At 42.0% G+C, this 22360-nt stretch overlaps 1 protein-coding gene across 2 annotated transcripts in view; it reads left to right on the forward strand.

The window, feature by feature from the left end:
- Positions 1-22360, forward strand: part of PLD1 (phospholipase D1) — a 146629-nt gene that overhangs the window by 115400 nt on the left and 8869 nt on the right. For both annotated transcript variants that reach the window (XM_080929213.1, XM_080929214.1), the window contains 3 exons: positions 604-653; positions 7448-7582; positions 15469-15622. In XM_080929213.1, the coding sequence (XP_080785339.1) occupies positions 604-653; positions 7448-7582; positions 15469-15622 (339 nt within the window). The remainder of the gene's footprint in view (positions 1-603; positions 654-7447; positions 7583-15468; positions 15623-22360) is intronic.

Consider the following 22360-nt stretch of genomic DNA (forward strand, 5'->3'; position numbering starts at 1 on the left):
GCTGGCTTCAGGGCCCCTTACCTTGTCCATTGGTCATCAATATTTAACGGGCTGAGAAACAAAAAAAAAAAAAAAAAAAAAAAAATCATCAACAGAGCCAGTTATTTAAATCTCGATTTTTCTCATGTCCAGGTTTTTTGCTGAGTCCATGGAAATAACCCAGTGTAATAGTTTGCTCTATCCCTGGTGCTCTGCCAAGAGTTTGCCCTTCTCACCCCAGAAAGCCGATGACTGTATATGTGCTCTTATCTGTGAAGACTCCTAAATTTATCATTCCCGGCACAAGGTTTGCTAAGGGAAAGTTCATTCACAGCCTATCTCTCTTCCTAAAACCTGGTATCAATTTTATAACTCTTCCACTGGCTCATGTCAAAATAACTACCTTTTTTTTTCCCCAGTAACATTACAAAAGTAAATTCCTATTACGGTTTTAACTTTTGAAAATGGGCATAGCACTTTCTCATGAAAGTACATGTTCTGTCCCTGCTTGGGTAAGGATCACTTCCATAGGTATCGCTGTCAGATTTGGTTGTTGAGAATCTTTATAACTGTGTCTTTACCTGTGTAGGGACCTGCATAACTGGGCCTTTACATTTTTTTCAGAACCATGTGCAGAGGGGAGAGCTCCATCCTTGGACAGTTAAAGCCAGAGCGTAAGTCACACATTTTTGTCCTTCTGCAATTGTTTCTAGGGAACATCAGGAGCTAGCAGGATTAAAGGTGGAAAGCAGGCATCTTTTATTTATTTTCTTTGTCATTGTGAAAAGTAGCTGACAGCAGGTTAGGGAAGAGTGGATTTATTCCAGCTCACAGCACAAAGGTCCCACCCGTCATGGCAGGGAAGACATGACAGCAGTGCTGTGGTGGCCGGTCACCGGAATTCACAGTCAGGAAGCAGAGGCAGATGCTGATGTACCCTTTGTCCTTTTGTTCAGTCTGGAACCCGGCTCATGGACTGGTGCTGTCCACAGTACTAGGAGTAGACCTTCCTACTTAACTAGTATAATCCAGAAAATCCCTCATGCACACATCTCAAATGGATAAATAAAAACTATCCTGGTCTCTGCGAGTGTCACGTAGTGTTTTTACATGTAAGCCCCTTCACGAAATGCTCAACAGAGGTAAACCACTTTTCTCATTAAATCACCCAAGCCGGTTTTCAACAGAGAACACCTACTCACGAGGTGCGTGAGTGAGACACACTACAAATACTCTGCAACTTTTATTGACTGATTTACTTTTATAATGTCAATAATTACTGAAGGGTCTCACAGGACGGTATGTATTCCCTGCTTATCTCCAGCACAACCCCGCATGGGTCATCCCTGTCTTAAGGATGAGGGAAGCAGATCTGCGAGGCCAGCAGGTATCTACTGCATCTGTTTACGCAGAAGTCCGGGGATTCTTGTAGTACTTTCTTGTACTTGATGAAAACAGTCCATGACATAACCATCTTTATGACCTTTGAGACGATTGTAGAGAAGAAAGGAGACATTGCTGCAGCTCTTTCTCTAAGTACATTCTTAGTGGGTATGAGAGAAAAGAAGGAAAGAATGAGGAAAAAGTTTGATTATATTTATCGATAGATAGATAGATAGATAGATAGATAGATAGATAGATAGATACATAGATATGGGACTACTATCCAGCCTATGTAAAAAATTCACAAAACTCATAATAAAAGATAAAATTAACTCATTTTTTAGATAAATAAAATACCTAATAGACATTTAATTTCAAAGAGACACGGAGATGACAAGTACATACATGAAAAATACTCAGTATCTTTTGTCATTGGAGAAAACCAAGTGAAAGTCACTGTGAGATTCAACCTCACCCCTCTAGGATGGCTAAAATAATGAGGTATTGTCGAGGACGCATAAACGCTGGAACCCTCGTGCACTGCTGTTGGGAATCAAATTGGTACAGTGTCATTTGAAAACAGTTCGATGGTTTCTCAGGGGTTAGACATGGAGCTCTGTATAAGTTCTGTATATTCACAGAGCTGCATAACCGTCACCACAACCTGTATACAGTCTGTAAATTTCATGCTAAGAACTTTTGGAAATATTTACAGATTTTCTTCGGTACAGGTTAAAAAAAAAGCATCTGTTCCAAATTTACACGAGTGGTCATTGTCAAGATAGCATAAAGGGGAAGCCATACAATCTCCAGTAACTGATCAATGTACACATTGTATGAGCATATGTGTGCACACATGAAGGCCAGTAAAGCACAGTAGGCATTCTGCTCCACCATTCTCTATCAGTCATAATGATGGGCTGATATTGATAAACTATAAAAACCTATGAAGCAGTATGTGCTACAATGTGAATCATGTAGGTACTGGGCTAACTGATGGAAGCCAGGCACAAAAGGCCACATGTTACTATGGCTGCATTTTTATGAAATATCTTTAATAGGTGAATCCATAGCTTTATGGTGATTGCTAAGGTCTGGAGATAGTAGATAGGGTCAGATGCCAAGTATATGGTCATGGGGATATAAATGTCTTAAAATTAGGTCATTGGATGGTGATGTGTGTGTGTGTGTGTGTGTGTGTGTGTGTGTGTGTGTGTGTGTGTGGTTATAATGTGGTTATATATATGTATATATGTATATATATATATATGTATGTCTCTGCCTCAAATGAAATAATCTGTGGATTGTGGTAGTATATGCCTTTAAAGACAGCACTTGGGAGGCAAAGACAGATGGATCTTGTTGAGTTGGAAGCTAGCCTGGTCTGCGTAGTGAAACCTTGTCTCAAACAAATGAAATGGCCAAAACCCACCTACTGAATTGTAGTCTTCATTTGCACTTCCAGGATTGAATAGAGAGCAGTAAGCAAGCACTCTGCCATTAAGCCTTATTCCCAGCCCTGAACTGTACAACCAAAAATGGAAAATTTCATGCTACAGAACTTTTAAAAATATTTACAGATTTTAACGAACTTTTAGAGGATTTGTTAGCTTTAAGAACTACAGGTTTAACTGGGTGTGATGGTGTGTACCTTTTAACCCCTGCAATCAGCAGGCAGAGGCAGGACTCTGTAAGTTCAAGGCCAGCTCAGTCTATATAGTGAGTTCCAGGACAGGCAGGGTTACGTTGTAAGACTCTGTCTCTCAAAATAAGTAAGTGAGTGAGTAAATAAATCAATCAATCAATAAATAAATAGACTTGAGCTTCCCCTACAGGTATATCATATAGGCACACACATGTCTACCAGTGTTGGAAAGTTTAGGAAGTTTTTACTGATGGTGTGTTCAGGCATAGTTATGCAGGGTGCCTAACTGTACCCAGCACAGAGTAGATGTCCCAGAGTGTCACCTTGGTCTCTATGGAATCAGTCTACATAAAATACATCGATAAGACAGAGTGGAAAAGGCACCCACACTGCCTGATGCTTGTAAGGCGAAGGTGAGGCTATAGGGAAGTAAGGAATCAGCATGCTGGTTCTTTCCTTTCTCAACGGCGAAAACATCCTGCGCTTGAATAAAGCCTTTTCTTTGGCTCCAGACCCTTCATCTCGCCTTTGCCATTCAGGGGAAATAAATTGGATTTTAACACAAGAAACAATTTCAATGGTAAGCCTGCTTGGGGGAAAGTTTCTAAGCACCCTGGGAACAAGTCAAAATAAGGCCTCTCTGTGGGGGAAATGTTCATGTTCTAAACTTGGAGAGAAAAGATTAATTACACAGTGCCCCTTTCTGAATCAGAAGGTCACCGTGCTGCGTTTGTTTTTGTTAGTGTGCAGTGGGCTTTACAGGCCTGGCTTCCTCATCTCTAACTGGTTACAGAGCTGCAGCTCCTGCTGCTACGTCAGTTATTTTGAATAAGGCTGCAGCTGTGACAGAATGAAAATCCCTGAAAAGAATTCCAGCGCTAGCCATCCTCTGATCCTGCGATCTCCAGAGACTTAATGCTCCTTTCCTTATCATTTGTAAAATTGTTTTGAATTATAGAATTTTAGGCTTTAGGGCCAAGTTAGTGTACATTAGTGGCCCGGGGTATTCAGGCGGGGTTATGAATACACAAGTGCCCAAGAGCTCCAAATTTAAGCAATAAGCCTGTGATAACTCTTGGTGTTATTTTGTTTTGTTCTCTCCCTCAAGATTGCCTGTGTGGAGCTCACCTTCCTTCTGGTACCCAGGCAGCACTGTTAGTCTCCGACTGGGCGTCTGGAGAGTCTCATATCCCATGACATCATCTGGGAACCTCCCTGGGACCGGTCTTTCCCTTCCCTCACAATAGTGTTAAGAGTGTCTGTGTTACTGGGGTTTTGCTTTCCTCTGAAATCTCTCACGTTCCTCACTGTCACTTGGCGTAGTGCACGCTAACACCACTGACTGTGTATTTGTTTTCCTGTGAATTCAGCTTTTCTCCTGGTAAACTACCAGTTCTCAGCGTTCCTTGATTTCCTTCACTAGGCGCACAGGGGTGTGACAGGTGAGGTCCATTGCCGTTACTGGTTACTCACAGATGGGAAGGTGGCATGGACTGTGCTCTGGGCACCCTGGCTGACAGCTGCCTGGCTGATGTGCCCTAAGCCTGCTGGGGAACTCCACAAGCCTGAGTTGTGACTATGACACATCTTAAAATTCAGACGGCCAGAAGCTAGTCAACATAACCGATCTTTTCAAAATGATTTCTAAACACGTTCAGATCTTGGTGTAATGTACTCGTTTATAATGACTGGTGGAAGCCCATGCCACAGCTCGAGTGTGGAGGTCAGAGGACAACACTCCGAAGTCTGTTTGCTCCTTCTGCCTTTCCACGGGTTCCAGGCATCAAACTCGGGTTGTCAGGTTTGAGAAGCAGTGGCCTTTTCCCGAGACAGTGCTGATTTCAGTCTGTAGGACAATTTCAGGGCTCTATCCAAACCTTCACCCTGTGTATGTTGACACTTTTTTTTTTTACGTTTCCCCTCTCCTCCCCCTCTTCTATTTTCCCCTCACCCTCTTTCTCCCTTCCCTTTCTCCCTTTTACCCCCTGGGGCCTTAAACATTTCTACAGGCCATCTTCCACTGAACCACACATGCATCTTGGTAATCTCAGCAAGTCTTAGGAAGATGGGGTGGGCCTTATGTGCACTAAGAACCTCTGTTTAGTGGATCTTGTGAAATTTTAGTAGAAAAATTCATGTATACACACACACACACACACACACACACACACACATACACACTTTGGCAAAGGCTTTTCTCCATGTCTCTATTGAAAAACTCTTTTAAGACTGAAAACATTATATTCTAGATCACGAGGCAGCCCTAGATGATACAGAGGAACCAAAATCTCAGTCTCGGAGGCCCCGTGTAGCAATGAGGATAGGAACCACTGAAAATGGGGGAGCCCCGGTGCTGGAGAAACAGATTCTACAATATCTATACAAATGAGGCATTTTTGGAAATATTTTCCAGAAATTTTATGGACATGAAGAACTTCAAAGAGGACACATTCCCTTCTCTTTAACCAGAGGGTTTTTTTTTGAAAGAGAGAAATGGTCCAGGCATGTCCAATCTTTTGATCTTGTCATCTACAAAATTTGTGCTTGAGAATCGTGTAACTAAGTTACAAAAAGTTGTGCCCCCATCTCCCAACTGACAATGTCTTTAGGAGGTTTGTAATTTTTGTGTTGGGTCTTCTCATAGCTATCCTGGATCTCATGTAACCTGCTGCTGCAGGTTAAATGCACCCGGAACTAAACACTATTCTAATGTAACATTAACACGTTAACAATAATGGAGGGGTTGTGAATACTTCATGTATGTAGTACTTCTGTTTCCATGTATGTAGAATGGTGTGATGTGAAGCACTGTCACACCAACTCAGCTCTTTCAGCCGCTGCTCTGAGATCATCCATGCATGTACAAGAAGCATGAACTGTCAGTGCCAGACTCCCCTTGTGAACCTAAGAATGAGTTTCTTTCCAAGATACCTAAACTTAATAGAGCAACCATGACACAGTAGAAAACATGCATAAGAAATGGAAGGCTCAGTAAATAGAGTTTCCACTCAGCCTATTACTGTGTTTCATGATCTCCTCAAGTAAAAGATAAACCGAATACCTTCCTATTAGGATTCATGGCAGCTTGGGTTTTCTCATTTGTTCTGAGGCTCAGACTTGGTGCAGAACAACAGCTGTGAGGGGAAGGGACCATGAGACCTTATGACAGCACTCAGACTGCGGTAGTGACTATAGTTGGGTGTGGAATGCAGATCTTGTCACATCTTGAGACAAGTGAGCTGCTATTTATAGTACAAATCTGGTACTGTCCACTCTTTAAAAAAAAATCTCCCTTTCTCCTAACATTAATGATCTATAAGGGAGAATTCTTTGACAGTTGCATACATGCCTACAATGTGTTTTCATTTTTACCTTCCCAACCAATCCCCTTCCTGCTTTTATATTGTGTTGTTAAGTTTTTCTGTGACTCACTGAGATTAGTTAGCATCGTCTTCAGGAGCCTAGACATCTTTTTGGTAGCTGTCCCACTGAAGAAAATGGCTCCGCTTTTCCCAGTAACTGTCAAGGGCCAATAGCTCTTCAGGGAGGGTGGGGCCTCATAAGCCCCACCCCCACCCATGATGAAATGTTGCAGGGCCCCATCTTGTTATTGTAACTACAGCTGCTGTGATTTCCCAAGCAAGGTCGGTGGTCATGACCTGAAGACAACAGTTTCCAGCACTCCCCCCTAACCCAGGGGAAGGTTATTTAATTAGCAGCCTGTCTCTGTAGCTATAGTAAACAGACTAAAATGCTGTCTGGTGCTGAATGTGCTAAATATATTTTATGTTTCTAACATGAATTTGTCCTCTGGTACTTCCACGGGTATCAGCTGGGACAGAAGCAGCCATAACACTGAAATCTTCTGTTGTCTTTTCTGCCTTCTCTCCTCAGTAGTAGTCCAAAGACGAAAGACATCTCAATGTTCTAGTTAGCGTTAATGACATAGCAGAGAGTCATCTCAGAAGAGAATCTCAAATGAGGGATTGTTTACCTCACATTGGCCTGTAGACATTATAAGGGACTGTTCTTACTGTTAATTGATATAGAGAGCCCGACCCTGGGTAGGTGGTCCTGGGATGGATGAGAAGTGAGCTAAGCATGAGCCAGAGAGTGAGTTAACAACCATTGTTCCTTTGGATTCTGCTTACACTCTTGCCTGGAGCTCCTGCCCTGACTTCCCACAGTGGTGGATTGGGATGTGGATACTCGTCCAAGTTATTAATATAAATTCCCTTATACTTTCCTGGTTAAGTTTGTGTGTGTGTATGTGTTTGTGTGTGTGTGTGTGTGTGTGTGTGTGTGTGTGTGTGTATTACAATATTGTGTACATGTATTCTAAATAACCCACTTAAGTGGCATATATGCCTATCTGGGAAAACAACCAAATCGATGTACCTTAGGTGATACCGATTTTAGTGATTTCTCTTTAATTCACAGTCGGCAACAAGTGGATAAATTACATATCGTTTTGTGGCCTGAGAACACATGCAGAGCTGGAAGGAAACCTAGTCACTGAGCTCATCTATGTCCACAGCAAGCTGTTAATTGCTGACGATAACACGGTTGTTATTGGTAAGTATGTGGGCGTGGCTGTGCTTCTTGTGAGTGGCAGCCTCAGTTGCCCTTGCTTCCCCACACTTCCTTGACAGCAGAAACACTGTCATGCAACGCTAGACTGTTCCACTGTATCCTCCCTAAACTGTTTTGTTTGTTGCTTTTTTTTTTTTAATCTATAAAGTATTAGAAATCAAAGCAATAAGAGGGGCTTTGTACATATTACAGTATTAAAAGCTGGGGCTTAAACTATTCATTTATTCATAGGCCCGATCTCATCGATTCTCTTAAAACCGTTTGCTTATTCGTTTGTTTGTTTGATTGATTGGTTGGTTGATTTTGCGTGTGCTGTGCATTTTTGTGTGGAGGGTCCTAGGAATTGAACTTAAATAATTAATTAGGCTTGGCTTGGCAGCAAGTATCTTTACTCACTGAGCCGTATCGCAAGCCCTGATTTTATTAATTTTTCATTATTCTCTTCCCTTACTTTTATTTTGAATCTGAGTGACTAGATTTCTGAGGTTGGAGGGAGAGAAAAATCTGCAAAGAAATTATTTCAAACAAGAGACCCTTGCAGGTGGCTTGTTTTGATCTCACATCCATTTGACCTTTCCTGCAGATCCAGAGTTGGGTAACAGTTAAGGTCAGAAGAATGTTAAGGTATTTCTGTCTGTGCACCTACTGATACTCTTTCTAATGCCTATATTTTGGACACCCCCAATCAAGATGTCTTTGCTGATATCTGTGGAGTTGGAGAGAGAAGGGTGTTTCAGTGAAATGTCATAGCCCTATTTTAAGATCAATATTCTTCTCCGACTAAGGATAAAGGTGTATTTCTGTAGAGCTCTCTTCCTCTTACTGGCTTGGGAGAGAGGCATATCCATTCCAGATTGGATCTTCTATGCCAGAGGATTGGATACTAAGCCTTCTTCTAGGTTTATATACTCTGGACATCCTGGGTTATTATTATTGGATTATTTCTCATGTTAATATTATGTTACATGACTGAATATTAGAAAGGTGGAAGAGATGCATTAAATTAATAACCTTACCTGGTTAGTGTTTCAATTGCTGCAGTGAAACACCATAACCAAAAGCAAGTTTGGCTTATACTTCAACATTGTAGTCCATCACTGAAGGAAGCTAGAACAAATACCCAAACAGGGTAGGCATGTGGCGACAGTAGCTGATGCAGAGGCCATGGAGGGATGCTGCTTACTGGTTTGCTCCTTAGGGCTTTCTCAACCTGCTTTTTTTTTTTTTTTTTTTTTTTTTTAATAGAACCTGGGACCATCAGTCCAAGCACAGCACCAACACACAAATGGGCTGGGACCACCCCATCAATTACTAATTAAGGAAATGCCATACATCCTGATCCTATTAAGACACTTTATAAATTGAAGTGCCTTCCGTTAGACGACTCAAGCTTGTCATAAAACTAGGCAGCACATTACCACTTCTGGGAATCCTGTTCATCTGTTTTAAATAAAATGTAGCTTCTCAGCTATGTTAAGACAATTTCCTGGTCTTTAAGAAACTAAATGTCATAAAGTGTTTTGACAGTTTTTGGCAGTTCTATGCCTTTTTCATCTCTAGCTTCCACGAGACAGGAATAAAAAAAAATCATCTCTAACAGTAATGAAATGTCTTGTCTGGATTATGATTTGAGAAATATGTGATTCTGAAGCAAGAAAATGTTCATATCTCGGTGTATATGGGTGCATACTTCTGAAAACATAGCTTGAATAACTCTATATATGTATATACATATTTAGAGAGACTGGAGAGATAAGGTCTTTTAATATTTGAACAGAATAGTTTTAAAACAGTACTATAGCCTAACATCCCTACCTTATACCTTGCTTATAGCCATGTTTCTCAACCTTGGGCCAAACAGCCCTATCACATGGGGTCACCTAAGACTGTCTGAAAATATACACATATACATACACACTTCATAACAGTAGCAAAATTACAGTTGTAAAGTAGCAACAAAATTTTATGGCTGGAGTTCACAACACGAGAAACTGTATCAAAGGTTCATAGAAGTTGAGAGCCACTGCTCTATAGGGGCTTATCATCCATAAGTGATGTCTACTTCAAATGGATCGATGACCTGAACACAAAGCCAGGTACACCGACACCATCAGCACAGGTTCTGAGAATAATTAATAAATGAGACCTCATGAAAGCGAAAAGCTTCTGTATGGCAAAGGACACTCATTCAAACAGAGCAGGCTACAAAAGAGGAAGGTTTTAGCAATATACATCTGATAGAGAGCTGGTATCTTAAATACGTAAAGAACTCAAAGAACTGGGTGTCAAGATACCCGTTTTTAAAACGGGCTATAGATTTAAATAGAGAATTCTCAAAAGAGGTAACACAAATGGCTGAGATGTTTAACATCCTTAGTCATCAGGGAAATTCAGAGAGTTTAAACTAGTTTGAGATTTCCTTGTGCACCTGTCAGGATGGCCAAGATCAGCGCATGACCGCTCATGCTGGATGTAGAGTGAGGCAACATCCATCCACTGCCGATGGGTGTGCAAACTCATACTGCCACTGTGGAAATCAGTGCGGTGGTTCTCCGGGAGTTTTGCTAAATGTAGTAACCTGGACTGGCATTTGTGTTCCCTTAGGGTCTGTATGACGTCTGTCCAGGATCTTCTAGCCTTTATAGTGTCTGTTGAGAAGTCTGGTGTAATTCTGATCACTCTGCCTTTAAATGTTACCTGTTCGTTTTCCCTTACTACTTTTAGTATTCTTTCTTTGTGTTGGACATTTGGTGTTTTGACTATTACATGTTGGGAGGAGTTTCTTTTCTGGTCCAGTCTATTTGGAGTTCTGTAAGCTTCTTGTATGTTCATGGTCAACTCTTCTTTAGGTTGGGGAAGTTTTCTTCTATGATTTTGTTGAAGATATTTAGTGGGCCTTTTAGTTGGGAGTCTTTGCTCTCTTCTATACCTATTATCCTTAGGTTTGGTCTTCTCATTGTGTCCTGGATTTCCTGGATGTTTTGGGTTAACAGCTTTTTGATTTTTGCATTTTCTCTGACTGATGTGTCAATGTTTTCTATGGTTTCTTCTGCCCCTGACATTCTTTCTTCCATTTCTTGTGGTCTGTTGGTGATGCTTGCATCTATGATTCCTGATCTCTTTCTTAGGTTTTCTATCTCCAGGATTGTCTCCTTTGTGATTTCTTTATTGTTTTTATTTCCATTTTCAATTCCTTCACCTGTTTGGTTGTGTTTTCCTGTACTTCATTCAGTGTACATTTTGTGTTTCCTCTGTAAGGGCTTCTACTTGTTTACATGTGTTCTCCTGTAATTTTTTAAGGGAGTTATTTATGTGCTTCTGGAGGACTTCCATCGTCATCATGAAGTATGATTTTAAGTCATAATCTTGTTTTTTTTTTTTTTTTTTTTTTTTGGTGTGTTGGGATATCTCCTATGTGCTGCGGTGGGAGAATTGGGTTCTGATGTTGCCAGGTTGTCTTGGTTTCCATTTGGAGCTTGTCTCTCCTGTGGATCTGTGGACCTGTGGGCTCAGGAGGGGGATTGCTCCTGGGTATTCAGCTCTCTGTGGGCAGACTGTGAGTTCTGATGGCAGTCGGCAAGCTCTGGCTTTGGGCCAGAACTGTCTGTTCTCCGGCTGCACTGTGCTTACCTGCACCATGAGAATTCTTGGCGGCCTCTCCTCTAGTAGCCAGTGGAGAGGAAGTGCGGACGTACCCGTGGGCTCAGGAGGGAGAGTGCGCTTGCGCTCCTGGGCTCCTGTGGCTCCTCTGGGTACTTAGCAATCTGCTGGCAGGCCAGAGTCTCCACTGTCTGTTTTCAAATGAGAGACAGGGTGGGGAAGTGGGAAGAGTCTGGAGGGAGGTGGGGGAGGAGAAACTATAATCAATATATCATATATGTATGAAATAGATATATAATATCTCAATATATGTGATATATAATATGTATGAAAAAATCTATTTTCAATAAAAAATACAGAAAAAATACAGACATTCACAGAAATCTGAAATGGTCATTATTAAAAAAGAGACAGAAAAAAGAAATAGCCTAGAATTATTTTATGTAGCTCTATAGTCTAGACCTGCTGACATATGTCGTATGGTTGTATTTTAGTCACATGATTTATTTCTTGAAAATAGTAAACTCATGTCTTTTTTTTCTTATATATTTTAGCACACAGTTATTACATAATTTCCAGTTGTTTTCGTTATTGTTGTTTATACGTTTACCATTTACAGATCTAACAGACCTGTCCTTTTAACTGTAACTACTACTTGGTTTGTTACTATTATTTTCTGATGATTACAAGAATCACCCTCATTTGTGTTAAAAGCACGGTCAGTTTCTGATGTTTTGTTTTTGTAGCTCATTTACGCTGAAACCTCAGTTTGTTCACCAGTGTATTCCTGGCACTGAGAGCAGGGACGTATTTGAGGCTGGGCACTCAGGGACATGTTTGAGGCTGGGCACTCATCTGGGACCCGTCTGTAGCACTGCAGACACAGGCGTGCAGAGCCATCTTTCCCCTCACAATTGAACAACGTCTTTTCCAGTAAGAGGGACCCACCTTTAAGCCCATGTCTTCTTAGAGGCACCAGGTAGTGGCTCTTCTTCAGGATATGGAATTTTGACATTTTTAATCTGTTCATGAATTGTCTTTGTCACGTCCCTTCTGAAGAGGTCCTTCAGCTGAACGTCGTACAGAGCCCCTTGCTCCTGCAGGGTCTCCTTCAGCTGTCCTTACAGTGAGCCGCCTGCTCCATCAGTATTTCAGTAAGCAGCTTCGGAGTTCCCTCAGCTGCATGTGCTGCACAGCCATTCTCTCAGTTGGTCCTGGTGCCAATCAGCTTGCTCCTCCACATCCGGCCTTGGTCCTCCACATCTGGCCTTGGTCCTCCACATCCTCCCTTGGTCCTCCACTTCCTCCCTTGGTCCTCCACATCCTCCCTTGCTCCTCCACTTACACAGGACCTGGGTTCAATTCTCAGCACCCATGTGGAATGGCTTTCACCTGCTTGTAACTTTACATCCAGGGGATTTGATGTTTCTCAGTGGACACCTCCTCCCCTCAACCCACCACACACAGAATACATACTTAATAAAATAAAAAAATTTAAAACATATAACACAGACCTTCAAATTAAAAACGACAAATATCTAATTTAAAACCGACAAGGGAATTTTGTAATATTGTCACTAAGAACACATCCTAGGTTCATAAATAGAAAACAAAAGATACTCATGTATTTTCATATAGAAATGACAGCTCACTGGCTCTTGCAGACTGCGCTTTACTCCCGTGTCTAATATTTCAGCTTACAATGGCAGGAGTATACTCCTGCCCTCAATACTCAGGGGCTGCTTCCATCTGGGAGTAATGACTCTATATATCTGGGGGTTCCAGGTTGGCTCCCACACCACAGTCTTCTGATCTTGGTTGGAGAGGTACCACTGGATCCTGTAGACCTAGCGCCCCCCCCATTGACTGCTCCCTAAGGCAGGAGGGGAGTGAAGTCCCAGAGGAGCACCAGGAGCTTCATTCATATACCTAGGAAGGGATGCTCAGGCTAGAGAGGACTCCAATAGAAATGCTGCTTCCCAGAAACTCACCCCACCTGAGGACTGGGGTGGCCGGTTTCACTGACACAGCTGCCCAAGTAAGACCTGAACCTGAAAGCCAGATAACCTGAAAGGGGGAAGTCGCCCAGGATTCCACACCTACACAAAGAACTGCAGGCAGCTGAGAAATGCATATAGGTTATCTAGTACCAAGTGCTGAACTCATGCACATGCAACTAACACTAAACGGACCTAGCAGGTTGTATTTATATATTTATACATATAACAATATCCTCATTGTTACATGCATGTGCACATGTAACAATTTAAAAGAGGCCATACCTTTGAGAAAAAGCAAAGGGAGGGGCATCGGGAGGGTTGGAGAGGAGGAGGAAAGTGGGAAAATCACTTTATTATGTTTTCAACGAAACAAAATTGAAAAAGATACTGCCAAACCTCATGGTGTAGCACTGAACTAACCAGTGCACACGCACGCCTCACTATGATCTACTGCTGCGCTTTCCTATTATGAGGAATCCGGTAGGAAAAAGAAGTGCATCGTTCACGCCTACAGAATAAATACATTAGTCTTCAATTCACATCTTCAGGGAACTGAGATTTCAGAGTAGAGGGCAGTTGATGTCAGAGCTGCTGGCCAGCCACATAAGCAGTGGTAGAGGGTTGTGGCCATCCATGGCAAAGTGACCAGTGACTGTGGGTTGAGGCCATCCATGGCAGAGTGACCAGTGACTGTGGGTTGTAGCTATCCATGGCGGAGTGACTAGTGACTGTGGGTTGAGGCCATCCATGGCGGAGTGACCAGTGACTGTGGGTTGTAGCTATCCATGGCGGAGTGACCAGTGACTGTGGGTTGAGGCCATCCATGGCAGAGTGACCAGTGACTGTGGGTTGTAGCTATCCATGGCGGAGTGACCAGTGACTGTAGGTTGAGGCCATCCATGGCAGAGTGACCAGTGACTGTGGGTTGTAGCTATCCATGGCGGAGTGACCAGTGACTGTAGGTTGAGGCCATCCATGGCAGAGTGACCAGTGACTGTGGGTTGTAGCTATCCATGGCGGAGTGACCAGTGACTGTGGGTTGAGGCCATCCATGGCAGAGTGACCAGTGACTGTGGGTTGTAGCTATCCATGGCGGAGTGGCTGGTGACTATGGAAGCACTCCTGGTATTAACAGCCCTTGTTTAAGTTGAGGACTGGAAAGCTTGATCTTGATGGTTTTTTTGTCTGTTTGTTTTCAAGACAAAGTTTCTCTGAGTATGCTTGGCTGTGCTGGGACTCACTCTGTAGACCAGGCTGGGCTTGAACTCAGATTTGCCCTCCTCTGCCTCCTGGGTGCTGGGACTAAAGACGTGTGCCTCCACCTTGAATCTTTTAAATAAATTAAAATTTTTATTTAGTATAAATAAAACAAAACCCCAAAAACCTATTAACTTCTGTACCAACTAAACTGGTAACCTTGCTCTTTTCTTTAAAGTCCTTCATGATTAGCCAGCATCCTTTGAGATGTGAGTAGAAAATTGAAGTATGTGAAACAATAAGGAATTGTATTATTTAATAAGCAATATAAGGAACTTTCAGTGTTAGCTAGTTTATAGTCTTCTGGATATGGTAGTTTTTAAAAAAAATTATTTTGTGTTCTCTCTTTCTCTCTCTGTCTTTCTCTCTGTCTCTCTGTCTCTGTCTCTCTGTCTCTCTCTCTCTCTCTCTCTGTGTGTGTGTGTGTGTGTGTGTGTGTGTGTGTGTGTGTACACTATCTCCATGTGTATAGGTGCCTACATCATCCGGACAAGGACATCAGATCCCCTGGAGCTAGAGTTACAGGATGGTGTGAGCCACCAGCTGGATGCTAGGAATAAACTTGGGCCCCCTGGATTAGCAGTAGCTCATTTTCTGCTGGGCTGTCTATCAGGCTGTTAGTCTGCTTTCTGCCTGTCAGCCTCAGCTTATTGGGTTAGTCCCTTGTGGTTGCAAAATGGCCGTAGAATATATCTTCTGAAACCATTACCCAAAGAATTGGAAAGATGGCACAACATTCTTCTTTCTCAGAAGCCCCCAGGAGTTTTCTTTCATGGTGCTCCAGAACCATGCTGGGTGCTATCTCCTAAGCTAATCACTGACAAAAATTAAGGCTTTACTATGGCTTAATGATTAAAGTTCATACTGGGCTAATCCTCAGGAGGCCCCCACATCCCTAGATGGCTTTGACAGAGTTGGGGTTCTGTGAGCCAGGAAGCATGGAGTAGGATCTGTATTGACGGTGGCCGTCAGGACAAGACGCTTATGCATGTCCACTGCTTCTCCTTTTAGGTTCTGCCAACATCAATGACCGGAGCATGCTGGGAAAGCGAGACAGTGAAATGGCCGTCATAGTGCAGGACACAGAGACCGTCCCATCGATTATGGATGGAAAAGAGTATCAAGCTGGCCGCTTCGCCCAAGGCCTTCGGCTGGAGTGCTTCAGGTCAGCCCTGCAGAGACGTGGCTTTATTTATTGTTAGTTCCACAGAGCTAGGGCTCAGAGTGACCTTCACCCTTGACACTCCCACCATGCTGAATTCTTTTTTATCTAGAATGATATCCCTCAGAGTGGAAGATATATACACTAGTGTGAAAAATGGCTCTAAACTTACATCCATGCATTTTAATAGTCTGTCATCTTTGTGTTCAACAGCACAAATTACCCTTGTAAATGTAATTGATTTTAAAGTCAGGCCAGGTCAGATGATATTAGGTAGGATTTGTGGAAGCTTTTGAAAGTAACCACTTTATAAAAAGATCAGGATATCCAAGGTGCTCTAGCATGTAAAGACACTCCCCACAGAAAGCCCAAGGGTCTTAGTTCAAGCCCCACCGCTCACGAGGTGGAAGGAGAGAATTTTCATGTTGTCACATGCAGAAGGAGAGAAGTGACTCCCACCGGTTTCCTGACCTCCACATGCACTGTGACAGGAGCCTGGGTAGATATTAAGTATTCCCAAAAGAATCCTGGTGGTGGCTGGTATCAGATTTAAGTGTGAGCATTACATTTCCTGGGTTTAAGGAGACAGACATAATACTGACTGTATGAAGCAGGCCTGCGTGACCCCACAGGTTAAATGCTCTTGCTGGCCCTGGCAAGGTTCTAACTGCCCCCAGCTCCTTCAGTTGGCAAGTGCTTCTCCCTCACCCCTTTCAATTCTGTTACTCCGTTGCCCTCTACTATCTTGCTCCTTCCCTCAGAACTAAACAAGGAACAGGTAAAACCCTTCCTTGACCCTTCTCCCAGCTGTAGACCTTGGCAGGAGGTTCATAGTTTATGATTCTAGAATTGTCCTTGCTGTGGTGTCATTTCACTGAGAACCTGTGGGGGATCCCTTCGACCACCCGGGTTAGCAGAGTGTCAGTCCAAGTGAGACAATCAGGAAGTCTGGTTCAACATGACTATTTAGTTAGCCAGGGTTGGTTCAAACCTCTGTTGTCTGACCCTGGGTAGCTTATTGTAAGCATGTTTAAGTATAGTGCAATTTGGAAAAAAAAATGTTTCCTGCTGTAACTCATTATGCATGAAGAGGCATAATTATATCAAAACTGTTTTTGAAGGTATGTCAGTTCTTCCATGAAGATTGATTCTAGACATAAGGTGTGTGCATGTGCATGTGCGTGCGTGTGTGTGTGTGTGTGCGTGTGTTGTGTATGTGTGTCTTAAGGCCCTATAGGAGGATCTAGTGTTGTCTTGGTCATATATATATATATATATAGCTTAGAGGTCATTGGGGCTATTAATTACCTCTGGACCTGGTTGTGGGAGCTTTATCTCTCAAGCTCTGGCCCTACAGAAACACAGAGGTCACCTAGACTATTAGCACTTCTGGTCGTGTCTGTGGGAGTTTTGGCATGGCCTAGCCCAACATACACAGTGAATCACCACCTCCATTCCCAGTCTTCTGGGTAGAAACACACTATACATCTCTCCATTGAAAAGACAATCCTGTCTAATATTTCTGGTTTCTTTAGTATGTATCTGTGCACAAGGACCTTTGTGCTCCCAATAGTGGCCTCTACAGTGAGACATACCAAGTGCTTCTGACATAGTTGAGGGTTGTGCTTTATGTTGCTTGTAGGAGGGTTGTCCTACAAAATCATTGTTTTCATCCTTCATGCCTTGATGGTCCATGTGAAAACTGGATCACACATTGAGAGGACATGCACTAGGTACTGATCTCCTTGACAACATGACAGCCATCTTTCTTCAATGCTAGCAGACTGAGCCCCCAGACGTAGCTACACTCACATATTGATTCTTTGCTCTCAGCTGGAAGAAGTCAATAGAGCCATGCCTTAAAATGTGTGAGTCCCTTTTCAACAGCTTTTATAAATACATTACTTTATTACTAAAGCTTTGGTGTGGTGGGAATTCTTTCAAACCACTGGTTTCTTTTTTCAGAAAAGCCCTGTTAATTTGTTTTGTTTAGGAGGGGAGAATTTAAAATTAGTACCCTGCTACTCAACCCACTGGCTTCCTATTGTAGCCTACAGAAGGAAATATTTTCACTTTGCAAGCTGAAAATATGTCATTTCCTTTCAGTTGTGGGTAAATTTCGGTATTCTTTTTTAAAGTAGTGGGCTTCGTTATACACATCTTCAGTTAATTATACTAATTATTGAGGGACACAATTCTTTACAGTTCATTTTTCTCTTGTAGAAATTTGGTATATATAAAAAATATCAATATGAAGGTAAAATCTGTAATTCCTCCACCCACTGCCTGGGATCTTTAAGCTTTATTTTTAAATTCATACATAAATTGCAAATGTTTATTGAGTGCTATGTGGTATTTTAGTGTAAAAATAACTATTCTGTATATATGAATTAATGTTGGAAATGAATATGTTGGCACTTATTCCTTAACCAGCTAGTCCCCAAACAACCACACAGGGACCTTTTAATATTTCAAGGCTTGGAACTTAACTGGGAAGACTCTCAATTAGTTAACCCATCCCTCTAGCCCCATGCAGTCTACACCATCCAATCTGTAGTAAAGTCTGTCTCCCTTCATGCCTCCTGGACAAAACCCTTCCTCTTTTTTCCCCCAGAGTTCCATTCTCCATTTCAGGAAGGCTCATCTACTTCTCTCTATTGCCCAACTACAGGCTTTGGCTTTCTATTGACTAATTAACTTGGGAAGCAAGGTTTACATAACAAAAACTGGTATATGGGAGAATTTGCTCATCTTGGGGCGATCAGATATTGGGGTATAGAATCTAGCATTCAAATATATAGCACCATGGACCAAGCCCAATATTTTAGTACATGTGTTTACTGAGTAATGCCTAGATTAATGTGAGAATAACTTTTAAAAAATTAATATATGTTTGAGCAGAGCCATGTGTGCAAGTGGAGGCCAGAGAACAGTTCTGGGGAACAAGTGTCCCTGTACCTTGGTGAGGCAGGGGTCTCTCTTGTTTCTGCCTTGCTGAGTACTCCAGACTAGCAGGCCCGTGAGCCTCTGGGCAGTTCTCTCTGTACCTGCAGTTCACTGTAGGAGTGCTGTATGACAGATGTGTACCACTGAATGCAGCTTTTTATCTGGGTTTCAGAAATTAAATCCAGGTTTCCAGGCATTCAGGGCAAGTGCTTTTCTGACAAATCGTCTCTCCAGCCTAGTACGGGCATGCACATCTACATTGTACATCTTACAAGCCTTTATCCTTCCATTCAGCATTCAAAGCTAACATTCGAAATTCCTTCTTCTAGCTCCTGTAAAATACACACTCCATCATCAGCATCATCCAAAGTCTCCCAGGACGAACACCAAAACTTACTCAGGCCTACAATGGCTTAGTTCCCATTGACCAAGCTCATGCCAGGCCCCCTACTTCCTTGTTGCCCCAAAACTGGTAACATCATTCTTTTCTTAAGCATCCGTGAGCTCTTTTCCATGTCCCATCAATGAGGCCAAACCATCCATCTGTCTTCCTTCCTTCCTTCCCACCTGTGGGTGAACCACATTCATGTGTATAGATGAGCCACATTTTCTTTTCTCACGAGTTATTTTTATAAGTTGATAGATACTTCATTTGCTTTTGTTTTCTGGCTCCTCTAAGTAATGGTGGAAAGACCATGAGGTTGTAGTTGTCTCTGATAAGTTGGCACATCTCAGGAAATAAGCCAATTTCAGGATTGTAGGTGAGATCTTACAGTTCTACTTGTAATTATTTGATGAACCCCTGGATGGATTCTCATCCCTAACAATATAGTAATGGATTCTTCTAAACATCTTACAAGTATACTAACAATTTTAACATTTGGCATCTAGCATTCTACTTTTTCCTGTACACACACACACACACACACACACACACACACACACTGCATCTATCTTTAAAATATAAAATTTGAATCTTGCAGGCCCTGAATATCCTGAATTTTTAAAGATCTATTTCTTTATTTGCATGTGTATATGTGCACGCATATGTGAGTGTGTATGAGTGTGGAAGTCAGAGGATGATTTGTAGGAGTCAGTTCTCCCTGTTCACCTTGAGGGTCTTGCAGACTCGATTTAGGTCTTCATACTTGGAGACAGTCAAGGCTTGGGTTACCTGCCAAGCCACCAGGCCAGCCTCTGAGTGTGTTTATTATCTAAATGTTACACATGCTTTTCCATATTGGTGTTATTCTGTAACATTTTAATTATTGTACCATACTTCATATGTGATGCCATTCCTGAAAAACATTCCTTCGTATTTGCTGTAACCTTTTGCTGATATTTTATTATTTTGTTATTTTTATGGTTTAAAAATGTGTTTATTAGACAAGAATACTCGTTCTTTTGTGAGTTTGCATGGCCTTCTTATGTCTCTTGCCTGTTTTTTCTGGAATCTTTCATTTTCTCCTAACGATCAATAATCATTACTTATTTTGTTGACTGTGGTTGAGCAATTTCTTCTTAGTCCTGTTTAGGAGAAAGCTTCTATTTGGGGGAAAATTATCCAAGTATTATTAACCAAATGTATTAATTTTTCTTTTTTTAACCCATTTGCTAAGACTATATTCACCAAGATCAACAGTTACTTTTGGATTTTGATTTTGATTTTTGTTTGTTTTACATTTTGCTTTTAATACATGTAGTTTCATTTTTATTTTTATTTTTTGATATGTTTTCCCTACCTAGCCCAAGCTGACCTTGAACTCAAGACCTTCCTGTCTCAGACTCTTCAGTGGTGGGTTTTCAAGTATGCACCACCGTGTCTCTCAGAGTAGCTTGTTTTAAAAGTAGGAAATAATGCAGGGGTTCTAGATTATGTTTTCCCCTCAAGTGGTCAAGAGGTGTTTGAGGTAGTACTGTTTACCTTATCATTTAAACAATTTATTTGTTGTTATTTTATTTGTTTGTTTTTGAGACAGGTTCTTCCTATGTAGCCCCGGCTGGCCTGGAACTCAGAAATATTCTTACCGTTGTCTCCTGAATGCTGTAACTGTCAGTGGCACTCTACCTTGCTAAAATGTGTGTGTGTGTTTGTGTGTGTGTGTCTGTGTGTGTGTGTATCTGTGTGTGTCTGTGTGTCTGTGTGTCTGTGTGACTATGTGACTGTGTGTCTGTGTGTCTGTGTGTCTGTGTGACTGTGTGACTGTGTGACTGTGTGTCTGTGTGACTGTGTGACTATGTGTGTTGGGATAGGATGTAGCCCAGGCTGGACCGAGCTTACTTTGTAGTTGAGGATGACCTTGAGCTTCTGATGCTTCTGTCTTCACTTACCAACTGCTGTATGGTCGGTATGCACCATGGTGTTTAGAAGTTTGTCTGGGGCTGAATGCCTCTCTATGATACTGGCACAAACCTCTCTAGGATACTGGCAAAAGCCTCTCTATGGTACTGGCAACTGCTAGGCACTTTGGCTTTCCTCCCACCTGGGTCACATCATAAGTCTGCTTTCTTACAGCCAGTGTGACATCATTTTTCAGTCTCATGGCTGAGGATTTTAAGGTTTGTTTTGTCATGCTACTTTCTCAATATCATTTTTTTAAAAAGAACAGATTTAGCTATTCCAAATCATTCTTTCACGTGAACTTTAGAACTGCCTACTCAAATTCTCTCACGTCCTTAGTTTCCCTTTTAATGGACAGTACAGCTGATTTATAGATCAACATAAAAAATAACTGACATGTTATAATGTTGAGTCATCTTACTGAAGGGGAAAACATGGATCTTAATTTATATTGTGTTCTGTTTTCTGTCTTTGCCTGTCTCATTTTCTCTGATGTGTGTGCATGTGCTCATGCGTGTGCAGGGGCTTGTGTGTGAACACATATGTGTGAAGTTCTGAAGGGAACTTCCAGGTGTTCTTCAGGTGCTGTGCTTTTCCCTTTACTTCCCCTTCCCTTCCTTTTCCTTGACTGTCTGTCTGTCTTTTTGAAGCAGAGTTTCACTGGCCTTGGTGTTCACCATTTAGACCAGACTGGCTCCAACCAACCATGCCTCACTAGCTTAGAGCTTACCAATTATGCCAGGCTTTCTTGCTTACCAGCAAGCCCTGGGGTCTACCTGTACCCCCCTTTCCTGCACTGGGGTTACCATCACACACCACTGTGGGTTTGGGGGTCTGAATTCATGTCCTCAAGCTTCAACATAAGCTGTAACCAGCTGAGCCATCTCCCTGTGCCCAGCTTTGGTTCTTTACTAAAGTTTTAAGATCTCATAACAGGAGAGTTAATCTTTAGTAAAACTTCATTTTCTCCCTTCATGCTGATCCTGTACCTTTCATAAGACTTTCATAACTCCTAGGTATGTTGTTATTTTTCCTGGCAATTTTCATACTATCTTAAGAAGCAGCTGTTTTTTTTTTTTTCCTTACAAACATTTGTATTGATTCTTTATGAATTTCATATCATGCACATCAATCCCACCCATCTCCACATCCCTTCATATCCACCCTCTGAGGCCCTTACAATGCCCCCCCCCATCCACAACAGAAAATAAAACAAACACCACACAAAACCACCTCATCATGGAAGCTGTGATTTGTAGGCGTGTCCCACAGTATACACTTTCGTCCACACATCTTTACTTAGAAATGTTCATTGTGACGAATCACTGGTCTGGTTTGAGGGCTCTGGCTTCAGATTCACCTTCAATACTGGATCCTCACTGGGACTCTTCTGGGACATCCTGTTGTTGCTCTGTGTCATGGAGACCCTACAGCTTTGATCAAGCCAGTTGTTC

This window comes from Micromys minutus (assembly GCF_963924665.1).
Source record: "Micromys minutus genome assembly, chromosome: 15".
NCBI classification, from domain to species: domain Eukaryota; kingdom Metazoa; phylum Chordata; class Mammalia; order Rodentia; family Muridae; genus Micromys; species Micromys minutus.